Genomic DNA, 19,604 nt, shown 5'->3' with positions numbered 1-19,604 from the left:
GGGCAGAATCCAGGTCACTTACCAAGGCAACAGCTTCCTCAATGATCCCCTCAGAGTCTCTGTCCAGCCAAAGACTGGGGGCGTGTTCACTGCTCAAATGATCACTACAAGCGTCCATCATTCCTCTGTGCATAATCCACAGGGAAGCACCAGACCAAAAGGATAATAACGCGTTCAGCTTCCTTCCATTTCATAAAGTTCTGCTGAGCACCAATACAGGTACTACGCAAATGCTAGGGAGACAACAGATGAGGTTCTTAGCCTCACAGACTTCGCAAAAATTTGCTGGGCCAATGTACTCAAGATAATAACCAGACAGGCACCGTTCATATGAAAAGCGGGGGCAAGAACCAGGTGTTGAAGAGGCGCGAGAGAGGGAGAGAATCCCCCTGGTGCAAGCTGATTTGGGTGGACCTATCAAAAATCTCCTCTCTTTGCCCATCTTTTCCCAGCCGAGAGGGTAACTGAAGACCGGAGCACCTGTCCCAGATCCACGCCACAAAGAGGAGCATTGCTGAGGAAACACACCCCTACCATGGCAGAGACCAGAGTCCTCCTCACCTGAACCAAGCGGGCCCTCAGCGCAGCCGCAGCCCCGCCCCCTGCAGCAGCTCCGCCCTTCTCTCTCCGAACCCTGAGGTCTCCAGTTAAATGAGACCCCTCAGAGCAGTACAGACTCTAGAGTAAGTTCTCCCTGTCACTCCCACAGTGCCTCACTCCTCTCTTGAGGGTACCTGACCTGAATCTCTATGCGCATGCCTTCCTTTATCTTTATACGGCTCATCTCCTCCACTCGGTGAACCTCATGTCCCTGAGCACCAGATCGAACCGTGTCCGGCATGAAGTAGACTAGCTATCCCCAACCTGTCGAGGGGTGGCTAGAAGAAGGGGCCCTGGCTTCCTTGCCTCCAATTCCGTGAATTGGGGGTGAATTCTACTAACCTCACATGGAAAGTCCAGGACTTTTGGGACTCCCCGCTTTCAGTTCTCACTTTGGAGTCCGGATGGGCAATAGGAAGATGGCACCGGTTCTCATCAGTACAGACCGAATCGTGTACTGAGGAAAGACTGCTGGTGAGCATGAATTAGGATGGCTCCCACCTCTGCAGAGGTGTGTGTGTGGGGGGGGGCTCCCCAGCCATGCTCCTCTATGTGGGCGTAGGTCTAAGACAGGGTCACCTGTGAGAAGGTGTCCCCGTGCTTGGGCTTTTTCTAGAATAGTGCACAGAAAAGAAGGACCTGCAAGGATTTACAGGAGAGCGTCTATAATTCTACATACCCTGTATTTAAAATTCTTATTGCAACTTGGAGTTTGCTATAAATCAGGGGAAATCCAGCCTAGTGACAATTTGGGGGTCCTGGGCTTTTGCTTGTATGTCTCATGTCACCCCTAGTGGCCATCCTGTGTCACCAAGGGTCATCATATAAGCATTCCACAGAACAGGTGGCAGACACCACCTAGACCCCTCAGGGAAGCCACGCTTTGTAAGCTACCTTAGTTTTACAGACCCCAAAATGTTGTCCCCGCTTCACCGAGATGGAGATTAACCACGAAGTTCTTGGGACAGAGTTTTAAGGCCGTGACTACATTTTTAAGATGAAGAGGAAGGAGCGTGGGAAGGAAACAATGTTCTCAAGGGCACAGGACTAATTCGGGATGCAAGATTCCATGGCTTCTGGGTCTGTGCTCCTGTGATGGACCTTCCCAGCATGCCTTGCTCTACACTGCCAAACGGGCAAATGGGGAAACAGACGTAGAGGAGAGAGTGACCTCTGTATGGTGAGGGGACGAGAAGCCCAGGGTGTTAGCACCAGCGGGTGTTAGAGCGGCAGTGTCTCCTACCTGGCAACTCCCTGTCCTTGAAAGGGTCATTCGCCTCTGCACTCTTGGCTCTGGCGTCACTCTCACAACTTGGCATCACATAGCTGGGAAGAGAGAGGCAGAGACACGAAGTGGGGGGCTGGCAACTGAGTCTTCAGCCACCACTGCCCAGGAACGATCTGTGTAATCACTAAGCCGAGAGAGTGCCCTCAGGGAGGAAAACAGCCCCTGAACTGTCCGGCAGCTACAAGACAATCTGGCATAAATGCTCCCATTGAGACATGTTCAGGCATGTCATTTTAGCCACACAAGCGTGATAACAATGCCAGCTCCAACCTGCACGTGGGATCCTTTTTTTTTTTTTTTTTTTTTTTTTTTTATATATAGGACTTCATTCGTAACCTGGGAGGCACAATAAGCTTTTCATTAGGGAACCTGAGAGGTTGAGAGAGATTAAGTAGTTTTCCAAGGTCCACAGCTGGAAAGGAACAGATCAGTGATCAGAACCCAGGTCCCTAGGCACTTCTACCAGACCCTCATCTGCTTTGGAATGGAGACCTCAGTCTCCCATGACCTGCCTCTAAGAGAGGGAGGGCGGTGGTAACAATAACAGCAGCCTAGCCTGAAGCTGGTCCCTGTGTGATGCTCCGAGAAGAGGGCTTACCGTGTGGAAGTCCCAGGCAACGGGCGCCCTGTGTCCACTAGGACACACCAGCAGTAGCCTGTGGACTGGTGACATTGCACCGGTTTATAAAGCCCACCGGGGGCGCACTCGGGGATCACAATGCCCTCACGGGGGTTCTGCCGGGCCTCTTCCAGGGCACTCTGCCTCTCCTGGTCACAAGAGTGGACTTTCTCTGTAAGAAAAGATGCAGCTCCTGGTGACGATTAGGCCTCCTTCTGTCCAGAATCTGTAATAAATAGCCAGGACCAGGCCTGCCCCCAAGGAACTGATGAATCATCCCAGACAACCATGTCTTGCACGCTGCCAAGGTGAGAGCCCCAGAGGGCCAGAGCCTCCCTGTGGCCAGCTACACAGCCAGGGGCTCATCAGCACTTTCACCAAAGAGGCTCTCATGTAGCAACAAGCCAGCCAGGACTTCAGGGCTACTTCTCCAAGCAGCAGTTTACTCCGTAGCTGGAATGTTCCTCCATTTTCAGAGTCATCCCTGCCCAGATACAACTGGGTACAGGCTTCAGAAGAGGCAGTAGCCAGACGGCCCTGCAAGTGGATGCTGGGATGCCTGTGCAGAGGACATCGCCTAGTCCAAGCATAGCAGGACAGAACCACAGACCACCACCCTTGTGCAGGGTGATGTTCCACACCCAAATGAAAGGGCAACAAGAGCCAGCCCTGGCTCCTCTCACCCTCCAACACAGGTAGACAAGGAACGAAAGCTAGTGGGCAGATTCTTCCACCAGACAAGAGCAGAAACAGCGGAGGCAGAAGAGTGTCTGATGCTGGTAGCTTCAGGAACACGTGAACATGTCCAAACAGCCAAGCCAAGTCTCTCCAGAGCCAGGTCCAGACAGAGACTGTAACTGGGGCCCTATGCCAGATGCAGCCAACTCACCGAAGCCTCAATCCTGTAGGACCCTTCCCTGGAAGACCCTGACCATGAAATCACCCTGGCTTCTCTCTTCCGGATTTTTTTTTCTTTTCTTTGTTTGAGTGGGGGCTTCATTTTGGGGGTGTTATTGTTTGATGTGAAATTTTTGTTTGTTTTAATTTTTTGTTTATTTAGAATTTAGAATGTAAATTTTTGTTTATATAGAAAACAAAGCATTGAGTTTGTTTCCTTATCTCAAATAACATTTAAAAAAAAAAAGAAAACCTGTACAAACCATATGGCCCCCGAAAGGGGGAACCCCCCCCCAATCTCCCTTAGATCTTGTCAGGCAAACACCAACACAACTTCAAGGGGGGCTACACCAGAGGCTTGGACAGCTCTCCCAGCTCCAATTTGGTAGCCTCGTTTTCCTACCTCATATTTCATGCCATGAAAGAGCTGATCAGGAAACAAAGGCAAAGGAAAACAGCTTTTACAGGCACCACGTTCGTGTAACGACCTCTGACAGGGGCTTTAAATCAAGACTCTCTAAGGCCAGCCTCGCCAGCCATAAATCAGACCTCGGCAAGATGGGAAGGGGAAGGGGAGGGACACCTCCCCCCTTCCAGGGCAGCGGGCTTGATGAACCTAACCTCACACCAGCGGGCCTGAAACCTGGGGAAGTTGGGGCAGGAGCTGGGCAGGAAGAAGATCAGGCCCATAGTTTGGGCCCTGTGGATGGATTTCTGGACATTCTTAAAGGTTTGCTTTAAGTCGGCTTCTGTGACCACCTATGGGGATTTAAATCATGAAGAAAGGGAAGCTCCCAAATCTAGAAAAATACAGATTAGCGTGGAATTAAAGAGAAGACTAAATATAGGGTTCGTCACTTTAATGTCCACTCTGAAAGTCTGGGTGCCCTGTCAGGGAAACAGGAATGACAGAATAGCTGGCTGAGGCTCGGTAGGTCAAATACCTGCCACACAAGCATGGGGACTCCAGTTCAAATCCCCATCACCCGTATACAAAGCCACGCATGGGCTCTACATCCCCACCAATCAGTGGGACAGGAACAGATGCAGGGGGATCCCTGGAGCCCATTGGCCAGCCACCCCACATGAGCTCCATGTTCAGTGAGAGACATTGTCTCTAAAAAAAAGACGTAATCCAGAAAGTAATCCAGGAAGACATCTGACTTCAGCCTCTTGCCTTCACAGTGATGTATATGCATGTGTACCTCACCCCCACCCCCACATGAACATGGAGAGAGAGAGAGAGAGAGAGAGAGAGAGAGAGAGAGAGAGAGAGAGAGAGAAACAGAGACAGAGACAGACAGAGAGAAAGAACCAACCATTTGTGAAAAGTATGCAATGTGTCTTCCAGAAAGGAAAAAAAATCCCTTAAAATGGCTTTTTAGAACTAATGATTCCAGCAAATATTCCTTGAATGAAATGCACCAGGCAATAGAAGAAGGCTTCGCCTGTCTAGCCTCTTGGTCCGCCTATTCTGGGCACTATTATGACCCCAGCTTCGTAAACACAGAAGGAAACAAACTCTAGAGAGCGTGAGTTTTTCTCAAGCTCACTCTAAGAAGGAAGACTTGAACTTGGCTTGAGTCCTGAGGAGCAGACTCACTACAGATCTGAGGACCCAGTCCATCCTCGGAGTCACCCTCCCTGCTTCTCAGTCACCTCCCAAATGAGTCTTGCCACCCATCTCTCCAGTTTTCTCAGAGGTTGTTCTACAGAATGCAAGCCGAGATTGACTTCCAGGGTCTCTTCAGCCACACGAATGCACAGAGGCACACCACTCTAAAACACTTCATCTCTGCTTAGGAAAACTTGGGACACAGAGCGGAGATGGGAAGGTGTGGCCCAGTAACGATGAGAATGGGCCAGGGCTGCCTGTATATGCCTGGAAGACAGAACCCACACCAGAGAAGAGAGAGCACAGGGATGGTACCAACACACACTTGTACACGTCCACATATCCCCTCCCAAACCTGCCCCTGAGATGGTGCTAAGCAGTGAGAGCCCAGGTACTCTCCACCCGGCAATGAAACCTCCCTCAAAGAAGAAACACAGCAGAAAAGTGTTGCAGAATATTATTTTAAGGTGCATTACTTTTGTTTATGTTGCATTTGTTTAACTCTGTGAAGCTGTGTTACTGTGCCTGTCTAAAACACCTGATGGTCTAAGAAAGAACTGAATGGCCAATAGTGAGGCAGGAGAGAGAAATAGGCGGGGTTGGCAGGTTGAAAGAATAAATAGAAGGAGAACTCTGGGAGGAAAGAAAGAGAGCAGCCAGAGGAGGAGGACTTCAGGGGTCAGCCTCCCAGCTCCACGGCAAGCCAGAGAAAGAGTAAGATTTACAAAAATAAGAGGATGGGAAAAGCCCAGAGGCAAAAGGTAGACGGGATAAGTTAAGTTAAGGAAAGCTGGCTAGAAACTAAGCCAAGCTAAGGCCAGGCAGTCGTAAGTAAGAATAAGCCTCCCTGTGATTTACTTGGTAAATTTACCCAAAAAAGTAAAATACCAAAAACAACAGAAAAGCGTCTCATGCTAGGAATGCACAAAGTCCTGGCCTTGCCACCAGAAGACACACAGTGTGTCTTTCCCCAGTCACCCGTGGTAGGGAAGAGAGTGGGACCAGAGGACAGCAGTGAGCCAAGCTGGAGACAAAGCTGGAAAGGCCAGGATGAACCAGATGAACATAAGCCCGTCTGCGGGCCCAGGGCCCAGGTCCTTATGTGTCAGCCAAGATGGGATCAGAACAGAGGACATCTCTGTCTGGCTCAGGTCTCTGTGTCTCTTGATTACCCATGGTAATTAGGAGCAGAGGAGAACGTGGATAACATAAAATCTCAGCTAATCCCCAATGTTCACTGGAGCCCAGGGTTTATCCTCTCTTCCAGGACTCTTCTCCTTCTTCGTCTTTCCTTTATTTTCATATATTTTTAAAAGCAAAAATGGCCAACCAACATTACAGGATTTGGGTTGGTCTTCCTTTCGTGTTATTTGACTTCCAGAGAAGGAAGATCTGAGAGAAGGGACAGAGGAAGAAGCTGAGGCTCCTGGGTAACCAACATCTAAGCACCTTTGAAAGCCAAGTCATCAGTGACCAATGGGCTGACTTTACTGTGAGCTTTGTGGTGAGAGAAAAAAGGGATTTCATGGTGGGAAGAGCAGATGGAGAGGAGGCAGAGGGGTTGTCAAAGAAGGACTGTATCACTCATGGTTACACACACACACACACACACACACACACACACACACACACACACATACACACACAAACACACACGATGAGAGGGAGATTTTAAGTACTAGGGTCATGAATTAGGGGGAAGGCAAATCTAAAATATGTATACATGCAAGCCAGTCAGGTAGAAATGCAGGCCAGCAAGATGAGGCAGTCTTGAGTCCCAGATCAATAGGTCATGCCCACAACTCTAAGACACAAAGCAGGGTTTCCATGTGACAGTCTCCAGGCAAAATTCCTCTTCTTGAGGAAACCCCAACCTCTTCACTTAAATCTTGGGACTGATTGCATGAGGCTGGCCCGCATTATGTAGAATAATCTGCTCTAACCAAAAAAGCAACTGTGGATGTTCATGTCACGATAGCTAAATGGTGTTCGGCCAATCGACAGGGGTCAGGATGCCCAGCCAAATGGACGTAGCGAAGGGGGAGCATCATAAGGACTTCAGGAAAGATGTCTTAGGTATAGAAGAACTGAGCAGTCATGAGCCAGATGTGGTAGCACACATCAGTAATCCCACCACAGGGCAGCTATGGAGGGAGCCGGGGAGCTAAGACAGAAAGTTGGAGTTTGAAGCTAGGCGAGGCTACATAATGAGATCCTATCTCAACCAAAATCTGTAGGCTGGAAGGGTGCCCCAGCCAAGGATGCAGTCTCTCTAGATAAAGAGCGTGGTTCTCTAAAGGAGCCACTTTGACCATCCTGACAGAATTGCTCCTGTCCCTTGCACTCGGCCATGAAAGGCAGCAGGATACTAGCAAGGCTAGTGTCCTTGAGAGGAGGACCCAATGCAAGATTCCAGAGAAAAAAAAGGTTCTAGGACTCAGGGGGAGGTCACAATGAAGTGCTGGGGAGTTAGGTGAGCCCAGGCTATGAAATGGTTATATATATATATATATATATATATATATATATTCCTTAGTCTGATACCACATTAGGCCCTGAAAAGGCCAGGAAAATTCTGAGAATTATGTGATCGACCAGGAAGAACTAACCATGATGCGTCAGCCTATCCTCATTCAAGGTCTTTCTCTGTCCCCGAAGCTACCTCTGAGGGCTCTTCCCTGGAGGGAGGCTGAGGCACAGCACTGCTCCTACTGAGATTCTGTGCCCCTTACCCTTTGTACCCCACCAATTGTAAGTGCTAAGGGAGCCAGGACTCCATCATATCTTTCCTGCCCACCACTTCACCACCCCATCTCTGGTTTGCTCCTCACTCAGGGAACCATGGACTCTCACGGAGGAAGACTCCATGAAGGACATTGGGTCTGAAGATTTTGTTCCAGCTAATGCTCTAGAGGTGGGGCCCACCCACAGCAGGACAAATGCCAGCCCCGTTGGTTACAAGGACTGCAAGGGCTGGAACTAGAATCTCTGACCCCAGCTCATCCCAGGAAATGTTACACTCAACCCTCAGACCCTCGAGACTGCATTTCTTACGGGGATAACATCAACAACGGGCGATTCAGCCTGAGAAAATGAGAGGTGCTTGCTTATATTTCATTGCAAAAGGAATCATTTTGCTGAGCCAAGAATATTAAGGAAAACACTGGCCTCGTGTCGGCAACAATGACCCTGAAACCTCTTCAAATACCTCCCGCCCATCTCGCCTTTTATCAAAAATGAATAAAATGCTGAACGATAACCCACAATAACAAACCGTACATTTAAAACCATCTTTCTAAGTAACGACGTGAAATTCCAAGGGCGTAAGGAATGGTGTGGCTCCCACCGCAGGTTTCTCCCGATCTGAGAATACTTGGGTGGGTGTCTGGTACTGGGATCGCCAGAGGACTGCCCAGTGGCTGAGGATTTGGTGGAGAGGGGGATTGTGGGAGAAGGACAGAAAGGTAAGCCTGGGTTTTAAGGAGCCAACTTTACTGTTGAAAGGGCTAGTACAGGGACTGGAGGTGTGGGGCTGAGGGGAGGGCCCTGCTGGAGTCATAATCTTTAGGAATGATTTATGGGACATCACTGAGCCACACTTTCTGTTTATTCAGCCACGTGGGGTCTAGGCACCTATGGTTTCAAGCCAATTATGTGAATAGGTTATTTTCTTACTGTGGACTTTGCAATTTTTTCGCAGGAGGGGCTAAGTGCCCCTCAGAGGATCATTTTTCCAAGCACCATTTGCTGAGCTGGCCCCGCCCTTTCACCAAGGGTTTTCCATCACCTCTGTCAGTGAGGGCCACTTGGTCACAGCCAGTTCTCGACTCAATGTATTCGTGTGACTCGGAGCCATCTGGGTGGTTTTGAGAATCCCACAGAGAGGGAGATTCCACACAGTCACTGCTCCCGGGACTGACCATCAGCTAAGAAACAGAAAGGCTCAGAGGAGAGGTCCTGCTGGGCAAGGTAAAAGCAAAACATCACCTACTAACAGGATAAAATCAGCCTCTGGTGTTCAATTCAGTATGGATAGAGGTGGGGAATCAGAAACAGAATTTGCACAAACTTAATAAAGTCATCTCTTCCATTGCAGTAGATTTCCTCATCCCTATCTTTATTTAAAAAAAATCCTCTTTTCTGCATAATCTGCCTCAAGAGGAAGTGAAAAAAATAACATCATCCCTCATTCACACTTGGGAGGGACTTTGGAGAATGCTCTCTGGTGGAGGAGCCCGGATAGGCCAACTAGTTAAGAAAGGGACCCCTTCGGCTCTACCCCAGAGGGAGAAGTTGGGATGTTGTACGATCTCAACTGGGTGGCTGTTTCCCAAAGCCAGAAGGAACTTGGGGCATTCAGATGGAATGCTCCAGGAGCCCGAAGACAGGGTTAAGGAGACCCAGGCTCCCACGGTCCTGTGGCTGAAGCAACAGTATGTATCCACCGCTCCAACTCCCATGCACTTCCCCCAAGCGACTGGCACAGTGGAGGATTTCATAGACATCAGCAGCAGGCAGAATAGAGGCAGTAGGGCATGGCAGTCAAGAACATAGGCTTTTGGGTTCTCCCATGTAGCTCTTGATCTTGGGCGGTCTCAAAGTCCCAGGTTCCTTACCTGTAAAAGGAGAGTAGACCCTACACGTGCCTCACAAGGTGTTTATGAAGAGAAGATATCGTAGTATATGGGACCCAAGTAGCAGCCCAGTGGCAGGGTGCTCACGTAGCATGTGTAAGGCCTTGATTTGGATATCTAACACCACAGAATAAATGTACCACGTTTAACCTGGTACTACAGGAAGGTGAAAGTGGTGGCCGCTGTTATAATTAACTGCTCTAAGGTGGCAGGCAGTATCTTCAGTTACATGTGGAGTATACCTAGTCTTCTTATGCCTGTGTTCAACTCGGCTCCTCAACTGGCCTAGAATGGCTGACCAAGGACCAGGTTATGGGAGCAGTCTGCCCTGGTCCACACAGTGAAGGAGTACGCAGTCTACAGAGGAAATGTGTATGTCTCTTTTTAGTTCTATTTAGATATCTCCACGAGTCTGTCTGCTTTTTATAATAACAACACCACTGACAAAAACATGCATCTCTGCTAGAGTGGAGCACATCACTGCCCCTGCCATGGGTACACTACACCCCAATGACCAGGTCTTTGCTTTAAACGCTCACTGTGCTTTTCCAACGCCCCCCCCCCCTCAAGCCTTAGTGCCGATGGGCCTAGAGCCCTGCACGAGCCCTTGGCTAGCTGGGCTCTTGTTTCCTCATTGCAAAGTCGGGGGGTGGTCCTGGAGGCCCCCCAGGTGCTCCCCCCTCTAATAGCCCACACACTTATGGTCAGACAGGAGCAGACACACCTTCCTATGGCTTGGGGGCTAATCCAGATTTAGCTAAACACATGGAAGGGCTGAGTCAAGGGCAAGCCTGCTTGGAGCCTTCAGCCTCTCTCTTGTGCCTCATACTTCTTGAGATCCTGTTATGTGGCCCATGAGCCACCGCTGGCTCGCTGTGCTTCAGGCAGAACTAACATCCCACATCACCAGTGCTGGCAGGGAGCAGCACTCTCCCAGGAGTAAACATGCTCTTAGGATGAATCGTCATGGGTGAGGGGAAATAAGGAAACAGTACAACCAGCCTGTGTAAATAGATTCTCTGGAAAACCTAAAATGGCCATGCATGGCTCGCCATGGTCTGAAGTGGTAAACACCCACTTCCCACACAGACAGATACTGAGCTCCTGGCGAGGTGGGGACAGAAATTCCACAGAGCATATTTCTTCTGGGATGGATTGCCCCGATTTAGCACACGGCCATCTTTCTTCTCAACTTCCCCGCAAAGCACCACTGACTCACACCACCCATCTCTACTGACTCATGCCACAAAGCCAAGAGAGATAACCTTTCCCCCGAAAGGACTAAGAAAGACTTCACGGTCGTTCTTCAGCGACAAGGACCAAGAAATAGTAGCCCGTCCCTTCCCTTTTTTTTTTTTTTCTTGGTAATTTCACTGACCCTGACCTGCAGGCTCTGTACTAGAAGGACCAAATGATAGAAAATTCAAGTTCAAGCAAGAGAGGAAGAATGGATGACAGATAAAGGGGAGGGGTGAAAGAGAGGGGTTTTTATTTGTAAAAATTAAGTATTCCTTATTCCTTCCTCCTCCCAAAATACTAACATTGTATATGTGTGTTGATAAACTTCACAGCCTGATTACTTGCAATGTCATTTATAAACACATAATAAAGGCTCCCAGACTAAAGTTAAAGTCACCGCTGACTTTCAGAAACTTGGAATGAACCAATTACACTACCTAGGCAGGCTCTTTGATTACAGCTTACTACCAACTGATGACAAAAGGAAAATATTGAGACATGGTTTTGCTATGGAACATCAAAGTGCATATGAATTCACTTCTAGAAACAAAACTTTCGCTGGTAGAGGGAGTCCCAAAGACTGAATTCTGGGGCTAGACACCTCCCATCCCAACATTACAAGAAGCACACAATGGGATAAGGGGGTAACAGAGTCACGTGACCAAGAAAGTCAATGTTAAAGCAAGGTCAAGCTGGACTGTAGACCTGGCTCTCAGGCCTCCAATAATAATCGTCTTTCCTCTCAACATAGAAAGGGCAAAGCCTTTGCTGCCAGGGTAAGCCCTGGGAAAGGCCATCTGGCCCCATCCTCATCTCAGTTCTATTGGCCACGATTGACCAAAGTATCTTCCTGATCCCAAAGGGCAGGCAGCCTAGAAGGCCAGTAACAGGATGTGTTTGCATATAGATATTTTAAATGCACACAAGCCCAGGCCCGTCCCAGTTGCTAACGCTGGTAGATTACTCATTCTTCCTCCCAATCACGTCATGTGTGAGATGCCAGGTGGCTGTGGGATATTTGCTTACAAACGGCTACCACTGGTTTCCTTGCAAGCTGTTTATTTTTCCAGCCTCAGGTCATTACATCAGCCCACGGTTTCCAGTTGGGCAAAGAGTATAGACTTGTGGGGGTGGGGATCCAGCCAGGAGGTGCCATTGCCTCTGTGACCCCAAACCCCCGTCACAGAAGCTCTCGCAGCAGGAACTTCCTGGGTGGAAAAGCAATCTCAACTGTAGCCAGTGGCCCAGAAGCTGGCCTACAAGAAAAACGTGCCCAAACGAGTAAGGGCAAGAATACTGTGAACCGGCCTACCTGTGACATGTGTACAAACACAGATGTTCTCATGCAAGAAGAAATGGGAATCTTGTTTCAGTGCAAAATGTGGAAAAGATGTGTTTCCACTTGGGGTTCCTAATGGTAGCTCTGTCTCCAGGGAACAGAGAGATGCTTCATCCACAGATACATACATGCTGGTCATAGAGGCAAGGGGGGGAAGGCTTTAGGATTTAACTCATGGGGCCAGGTTCTGGGTCCTCCTTGCAGCCCCTGATCACACCATGAAAGAGTTTTGTAGGAGAGACAAGAAGAAAGGAAATGAAAAGACACTAGCCTAGGCTTCCAGGGCAAAAGGAAACATGTCGCGGCCCTGGAGCGTTGCCATGGCACACAAAGAGCGTGGTGGCCACATCCATGACCCCAGTTCCTGAGAGACAGCACTTTCTCAGAAGAGGAAGCACAGCATTTTGCCATACAGAAACAAAAAGACAGAAATCATAAAAAGATTTTTATGAAGTATCTTCATACAGTCAGCTTAGAACCAGGGAGTGAAAATGGTCAAATAAGGCTAATTCTTGTCATTTATCTTATCTCTTTCCCTTCTTCTATATAGAGATGGCTTGAACATATTTTAAATGTCAAGTATTTTAAGGAATGTCATGATTCCTAACTCTAGATAAAAAAAAAAAAAAAAAAAAAAAAAAAAAAAAAAAAAAAAAAAACCTCAGCAAGAGTTCCCATTTCCTTGAAGAGGCAGCAGAGTCTCTGGCCAACACTCATCTAGGACACGCTGCTCCCAAGGTCTGGGGTGTTAGCTGGCTAGAAGCATCCTCTTCCCAGATACAGGAAGAGTTTCTGGAGCCACAGATGCCTGTTAAGTGAGGTATGAGGGAGGCAGTCATGGAAGGGAGAACCAGAAAGGTGAATCTGGATATGCCGAACTTGCCAAGGACTCAAAAGGCCACAGCAGCCATATGAGCGCATGGCAAAGCTTTCCAGAAAGAGCCAGACCCTCCAGGAGGGGAGAAGCCTGGATACGTCTGCAGGCGCGTGTGTCCTGTTATTGCACAACTTCAGGCACCCTGTGGAACCTTGCCAACGTCAACAGTCCCCAGGCCAGAAAACAAACCTGGCGTCCCAGGGTCTGAGTGTGAAAAAAGGATGTTTTGGGGTGTAAGAGAAACTGCAATTGCCTTTTCCCCCCTCTGGGAGAAGGCTGAGAAGATGAGCTCTCACCCAGGCATACTTCACAGAGTCTGACTCCAACCTCCCTGTGCATGTGGCTGAAGATCATCTGAACCCAGAATCTTCCATCAAAACTCTAATAAAAAATGATCTCAGGTGCTTAACTCTGAGGTTCCAGTCCTCACGAAGAGCAAATGGACCAGATGCAAGTTCTCATCTAAGGATGTCTGATTGGTCGTTAACTGGATGTGCCAACATGTGAGCATGGGTAGCATAGTGCAAAAAGGCGCTCCAGCGAAGCAGCTTTGCTTTATTTTGTTTTTAAGTTATTTACGGTAAACCTATGTGCCCAGAATTACAAGTCTAAAACCGAAGCCTCACAAAATCCTAAAGGGCAATAACTTTTTTACATATAAGGACGGCAAGACTCAGCGAAGTTGATTGGCTTTCCAAGGCAAGAAAAGGCAGCCTAGGAAACCAGGTCTACATGTCCATCTGATTCCAACGCCCATGCTTCGACCAGTATGTGGCTTGTGTATAAAAGATTCTCTACCCCGCTGCCTGAAAATCCAGACATCCTGAAGCTTCCTTGGCAACTGGTTGTGATAGCATGCACCGGAACCGAATGGTAAAAGCTTGAGAACGGTCCGTGTGAGGTGATGAGTCTTGTGAGGGGCCCCAGGAGTTCCTGTGACGGTACAAGCTGACCTGGAACATCATGAAACTTCTCAGGAGCCACAGCTCCTGCTTCTGCTTGCTCTATGAAGGGGCCAAAAAAATTTGAGTGAGACAACCCCATGCACACACCTCCCACTCAAATGCCATATTCAACTGTGTATACCAGGGGCCAGAAAAATTTCTCTGTGGATCATAAAGTAAGTATCTTAAGCTTTACAGGCCATACAGACTCTGTGATAGCTATTTGGGCCTATTCTCGTGGGTGAAAATGGTCAAAAACAACAGTGTAGCTGTGTCCCAATAAAACTTTATCTGCAAAAACAGTCAGGTGGCTACTTGTTATCTGCTAAATACTCTTGCAGAACCATGTCTTTTATACCTGATTCCATCAATAATATTGACAGGTATCTGTCAGTATGGCCAGATGATAATGACAGAGAATATTCTAGTCTGTTAAGTGATTACTAAAACCAAAGCCTAATAATTTTCTTTGATGTATTTCCTCTAAAGAACAACTAGCTCTCCTGCAACTAGCCTGTCCTACATACTAACCTTATAGAGTCAACAACTATGGAAAATAAAGGTGGCTGGGTCACCTCAACAAGAGGAAGATAGTTGTACTTGCCTAGAAGCAATTTCTCAACATGGCCCTATGATCATACAATAAAAAACTACATAAACCCGTAGGGGTGGTAACCAGAACTCGACACCATTACTTTATTACACTCAGAGAACACACTTCAGAAAGATACGTGTCACTAGCCTCCTCCAATCTAGCCACAAGAAGCACTGTCATTGGTTAAGTATGGTGGCACACATCTGCACTCTTAGCACTCAGGAAGTTGAGGCAAGAAGACTCTGAGTTCCAGGTTTCCCTGGCTATATATCAAGGCACTATCCCAAAAAATCAAGAGCTGAATATATGTATCAGTGGTAGAATGTCGCATGCACAGGGTCACAGCATGCACAGGGTCACAGCATGCACAGGGTCATAGCATGCACAAGGTCATAGCATGCACAAGGTCATAGCATGCACAGGATCATAGCATGCACAGGGTCATAGCATGCACAGGGTCATAGCATGCACAGGATCATAGCATGCTCACAGGGTCATAGCACGCACAGGATCATAGCATGCACAGGGTCATAGCATGCACAGGATCATAGCATGCACAGGGTCATAGCATGCACAGGGTCATAGCATGCACAGCACCACCAAACAAAAATCCTCATATTATTGTTATCAACAATGTTGACAGTAATAACTACACGCACCTAAGAACTCACCGTCTAGCCAGGCATCAGTCAGGAAGCACACAGACATTAACTTAGTGAGCCTTTAGAAGGACAAACCATGAGCCCGCCCTATAGGTGAGAACTGAGGCCAGGGAATTTATTTGCCTAGAGTCACTCACTGTGTGTAAATACCTAGATGTTGCTGATTCCAAAGCCTGTGCTTTACCTGCTGCCCTATTCTATCATACTCTAGCCCAAGGCAATTCACATGGCCTCTTTTATGTCACCATCCCATCCGTCCATCTTATATCAAATAGTAAGCCAGTCACACGGAGAAACACCGAGCAGCCCGAGCCATACAGAAAGCCCACCATTCGCTCTTGGTCTCATTCCCTGAACACTAGCCTCCATACTGCCACCTATAGTACAGAGCTGGCACTCTGTAAAATAGAGAAGCCAGTGACAGCACACCCACTCACAGATCAATGGTCACAGAAAACCCTGCCTGCCCATTCAAAGGCAGGAATCCTTTGTCCACAGTTCTTGACACCCATAAAGGAAGGACATGGCTAAATTAAACTCCGCCAACAACATAAATTATGACAAGTGATCGTTCTTATAATGATGTCTTAAGTTCAAGAATGATCCTCCCCGATAATAACACAGCTCTGGTTCGTTGTGATGTTTTCCATTGGTGAATATTTAGTCTCTACTGATGGCCAGTGAACTTGGCTGGGTTCCATCTTGGTTGGCGGCAAATAATGTTCAAGTAAATCCTATGAATGTGATCATGCCTCAGAATTCATCACCTTTCTACCCAGTCAATGCCAAAACCTGACCACCATTCCCGAGACCTCAAAAGATCAAAACAGGAAGGGCATGACTGTAAGCAGCTTGAAAACCTTAAAACAGAAGAATTAAGTCTGTTGGTGCTTGAAGTCCAACTTCTGTATGCCCAGCCTGCTCCTTTCAAATTCTCCTGGGTGGCATTTAGAAAGTCAATCAAAATATTAAAACACCTTGACAAAGTTTGACATCCAAACAGATCAACTACTCATAAAAGTTGATTCTGGCTAGGATAAAAGAAGAAAATAAAAACTGGAGGAGATTAACTCATCAGATCTCCTTATTTTATAGCTGTAGACAAAGAAGATAATACAAGTTACATGACTTGCCCCAAACTACCCTGTAAAGCCGGGTGAGGTGGACACAACCCCAGCAGAGTGCTGGGAGGAGACTGGGGTGGAAAAATCACTAGTTTGAGATGGACCCGGGCTAAATAATAAGACCATCTCAGAAAAAGGAGTAAAGGAGGAGGAGGAAGAAGAGAAGGAAGATGAAGGAGAAAGGAGGAAGGGGAAGGGAAGGCAGATGAGAAAGAGAAGGAAGGAAACAGATAAAAGGAAATAAATCCACACAATGAGTAGTCATGGAACAGCTATGGGACACCCAGAGACAAAGAATTGAATACATACGTAATTCAAAAAAGAGTATTTACCTGAATTTCTTACATTGGTGTTATTCAGTTTGGACTCTTTGATTACCAAATGCTTAATCCATAGTGTGGGAGCTGTGATTTCTAGAAAAAAAAAAAAAAAACAAGAAAGAGAATGTGTGTGCATATGTGGGCAAAGAGAAGTATGGGACATGGAGTATAACCCAAACTTGCAGTAACCTTTTCAGAGGCCTACACATCAAAGCCTCAGCTATCTCCCTCTTGGCATATCAACCTCATCCCAGTGCCAACGCGCGCTCTCTTCCTTGTGACGGAAGCGCTTCTCCCCACCAGCTTCTAAGAGACAACCAGGGCATCCTGTGCTGGGATGGAGAGGAGTCGGAATCCAGAGGCACCAAGCCACTCCATCAAGGAATAAAAATATTATCCCAGGAGGTGAGGAACACGGGCCAAGCCAAGTCCCTCTCAACTGCTTCCCTGGGAGAAGATTTAAAGGGGATAAATCAACAAACGAGTGCCAGACCGCGCCGCAGAGACCAGTGGAGAGGAAACAGCTGAAACAGGGCAGGTTCAGCTCCCGGAGCTTCTGCCCCGTGTGGGGAAGCAAGGAGTGAGTCTAACAGGTACTCCAACCCCTTCTCCCAGTCAAGAGGAGCACAGGCCAAGCACCTCCATCTAGGGCACCTCAGGGTGCCTGCAGGCTCTCGGTACCAGCGTCACCAAGAAGACTGGAGGTGTGGCGATCCTGGGGGGGGTCACCCTGAGGATACCGTGCAGCAACCAGATCTTCAGTGACATCAGCAGGATGGTCTCCCCAGATGCCATCCTCTCCATCCTCCACCCAATCCCCTGGGACTCACGCTTTCTAATGACAAAGGGGGGTGTTTGTGGATTCTTATCGCACCTCTCAGTTCTCACTGAGCGGAGCCTACACTAGGAGCATCCCAGCCATGGTGCCATGGCATGATGTTGTTTGGCTTCTCTGTCCCACTGTCTCAAGATCCAGATACACTGCTAAAATTTTGCTTCATGTTGTCTACTGAAAGCCGAACTTCATGGTCACACTTTCTGGAAACCTGATTCTGCCAAACGTCTTGTTCTTATTCACAGGAATCTGGAGCGCTAGGGAAAGTCTCTGCAGAACAGAAGGCCAAGTGCCCACCACTTTGAACAGGAGCCAGGCTTCTGTACCCCAGCTCCTCCAATCCACTCCCCTTGCCTCCGGGGACTCCTAGCCTTTGTTTGGTCACTATCCACTATTGCCCTTGACCTAGAATGTTTCTCCCAAATGTCTTCATTCAACTCCCCAAATCCCTATGCCCTTGCCTAGCCAGCCCCACTTGCCAATCTTTCTCCTACTTCCCTAATGGTGGCCCATACCCATCACCTTTCCCTCCCTGTCCCTGGCCAATCCTCAGTGTCTGGAATACCCCTGTTTCCTTCCTTCTGCTTACAAGATCCAGCACAAGTCCCTCGTCTTGCCAGCTCTTCCCAGAACAATGCCAACTCCTTCTTCCTTAAGTATCTATCACAGTGATAGGACCAAGACCTGGAACTTAGTTCAAGAGGCTCTTCTAGGGGTTTCAGTGAGAGGAAGACTGACATTCATATACTTCCTTCTCATCCCCACCTCACCCCCAGCCCCCAGCAACCCTGCGCCACTCCAGGCACAGAGTAGGCAGTTCTAAGTGCTGAATCCCATGCTGAAGAGCTGAAGACTGACTGCCTTCACCAGCCTTTCTCACCATGACTCCCTGGTCTTGGCAGCTTGGAGGGTCTGTCTAAACCATGTTTTTGTTGGACATTGGGCTACAGGCAGAGAGCCTGGGAAGAACAGAGGACCATTCCAGGGGTAGAGAGTATGCACAAGTCACTTGGAGGTTTCGCATTTTTTTAAAAGGTTGGGGCAAACCAGCTTGTACTGGGAAAAAATTGAAATTAAAAAAAGGGAAAAAATAATAATGGAACTTAAACAAACATGTAAAGCTAATATCTTGCCCAATTCTGAAATTAAAAAAGAAAAAAATAATAGTGAAGCTTAAACAAACATATAAAGCTGATATCTTGCCCAATTCTGAACATGAGTGGAAAGAGTAAGAGTGGAAAGTAAAAAAAAAAAAAAAAGAAGAAGAAAATAGCTTACCATCTCCATCGAATACAGGCTGGGTCTCCATCGTGGGGGTGGGCTTAGAGCCGTCATCTGAGTTGAGGGTTAAAAAGAAATGAAAAGAGACTACCATTATTGAGGTAAATACTATCTACTCTCCAGAACTGTTGAATGGTTGGGGTTTGTACAAGGCCAAAGAAAAAGGAAGAGGAGGAAGGAAGAGACAGAGGAGGGAAGTAGAACCAGAGAGAAAACACAACAAAGCAAATCCAGGTGTGTGCTCATCCCAGGGACTCACAAGGAGCTAGGACTCATGGCAATGGAGACTTCTTTCTCATAAAGCTGAGGATTCGGTAGGACTCTTCCAGCCTACCACACCCCACAGCAGAGTAGGGTGGGAAGCCTCCCCCAGCAGCCCTGAGCTTTGTTCTGGGCAGGTTAACACTGGCAGCCCTATGGCATTAAAGCCTGGGGTCTCCATTTCAACTCTCTTCTGCCAGTGCAAGGTAAGCCGTTTAGAATCTTTTTCTCATGGCCCTGGTTAAAGAGCTTAGACCAGACTCCTCCCTGGTTGCTTCTCCATCCCTGCCTTGAATAGATGGAAAGCGTTGCCTCCCTCGCACACACTGGAGATAGAGGCAGCAGCATCCCACTGAACATCTACATTGTGAAGCACCACACTCGGAAATTCCCAGCAGCAGGTTGGCGAAGGGGATGGGAAACAACCCCGGAAATTGCTGAGATCACCCGGGGCCTCACTTTGACATTTCTATC

At 47.9% G+C, this 19,604-nt stretch overlaps 1 protein-coding gene across 10 annotated transcripts in view; it reads right to left on the bottom strand.

Annotated features, from left to right (window-relative positions):
• Positions 1-19,604, bottom strand: part of Smoc1 (SPARC related modular calcium binding 1) — a 160,873-nt gene that overhangs the window by 17,264 nt on the left and 124,005 nt on the right. For 5 of the 10 annotated variants that reach the window (XM_006973088.4, XM_042260855.2, XM_076550965.1 and 2 more), the window contains 4 exons: positions 18,867-18,956; positions 16,766-16,846; positions 2,487-2,679; positions 1,844-1,926 (listed from right to left, as the gene is read on the bottom strand). In XM_006973088.4, the coding sequence (XP_006973150.1) occupies positions 1,844-1,926; positions 2,487-2,679; positions 16,766-16,846; positions 18,867-18,956 (447 nt within the window). The remainder of the gene's footprint in view (positions 1-1,843; positions 1,927-2,486; positions 2,680-16,765; positions 16,847-18,866; positions 18,957-19,604) is intronic. The other 5 variants (XM_015991924.3, XM_015991926.3, XM_076550970.1 and 2 more) reach the window with 1 other exon arrangement.

Source organism: Peromyscus maniculatus, chromosome 14 (assembly GCF_049852395.1).
Source record: "Peromyscus maniculatus bairdii isolate BWxNUB_F1_BW_parent chromosome 14, HU_Pman_BW_mat_3.1, whole genome shotgun sequence".
Lineage (NCBI taxonomy): Eukaryota > Metazoa > Chordata > Mammalia > Rodentia > Cricetidae > Peromyscus > Peromyscus maniculatus.
The sequence above is the reverse complement of the archived record's forward strand: the minus strand, read 5'-3'. Positions and strand labels throughout refer to the sequence as shown.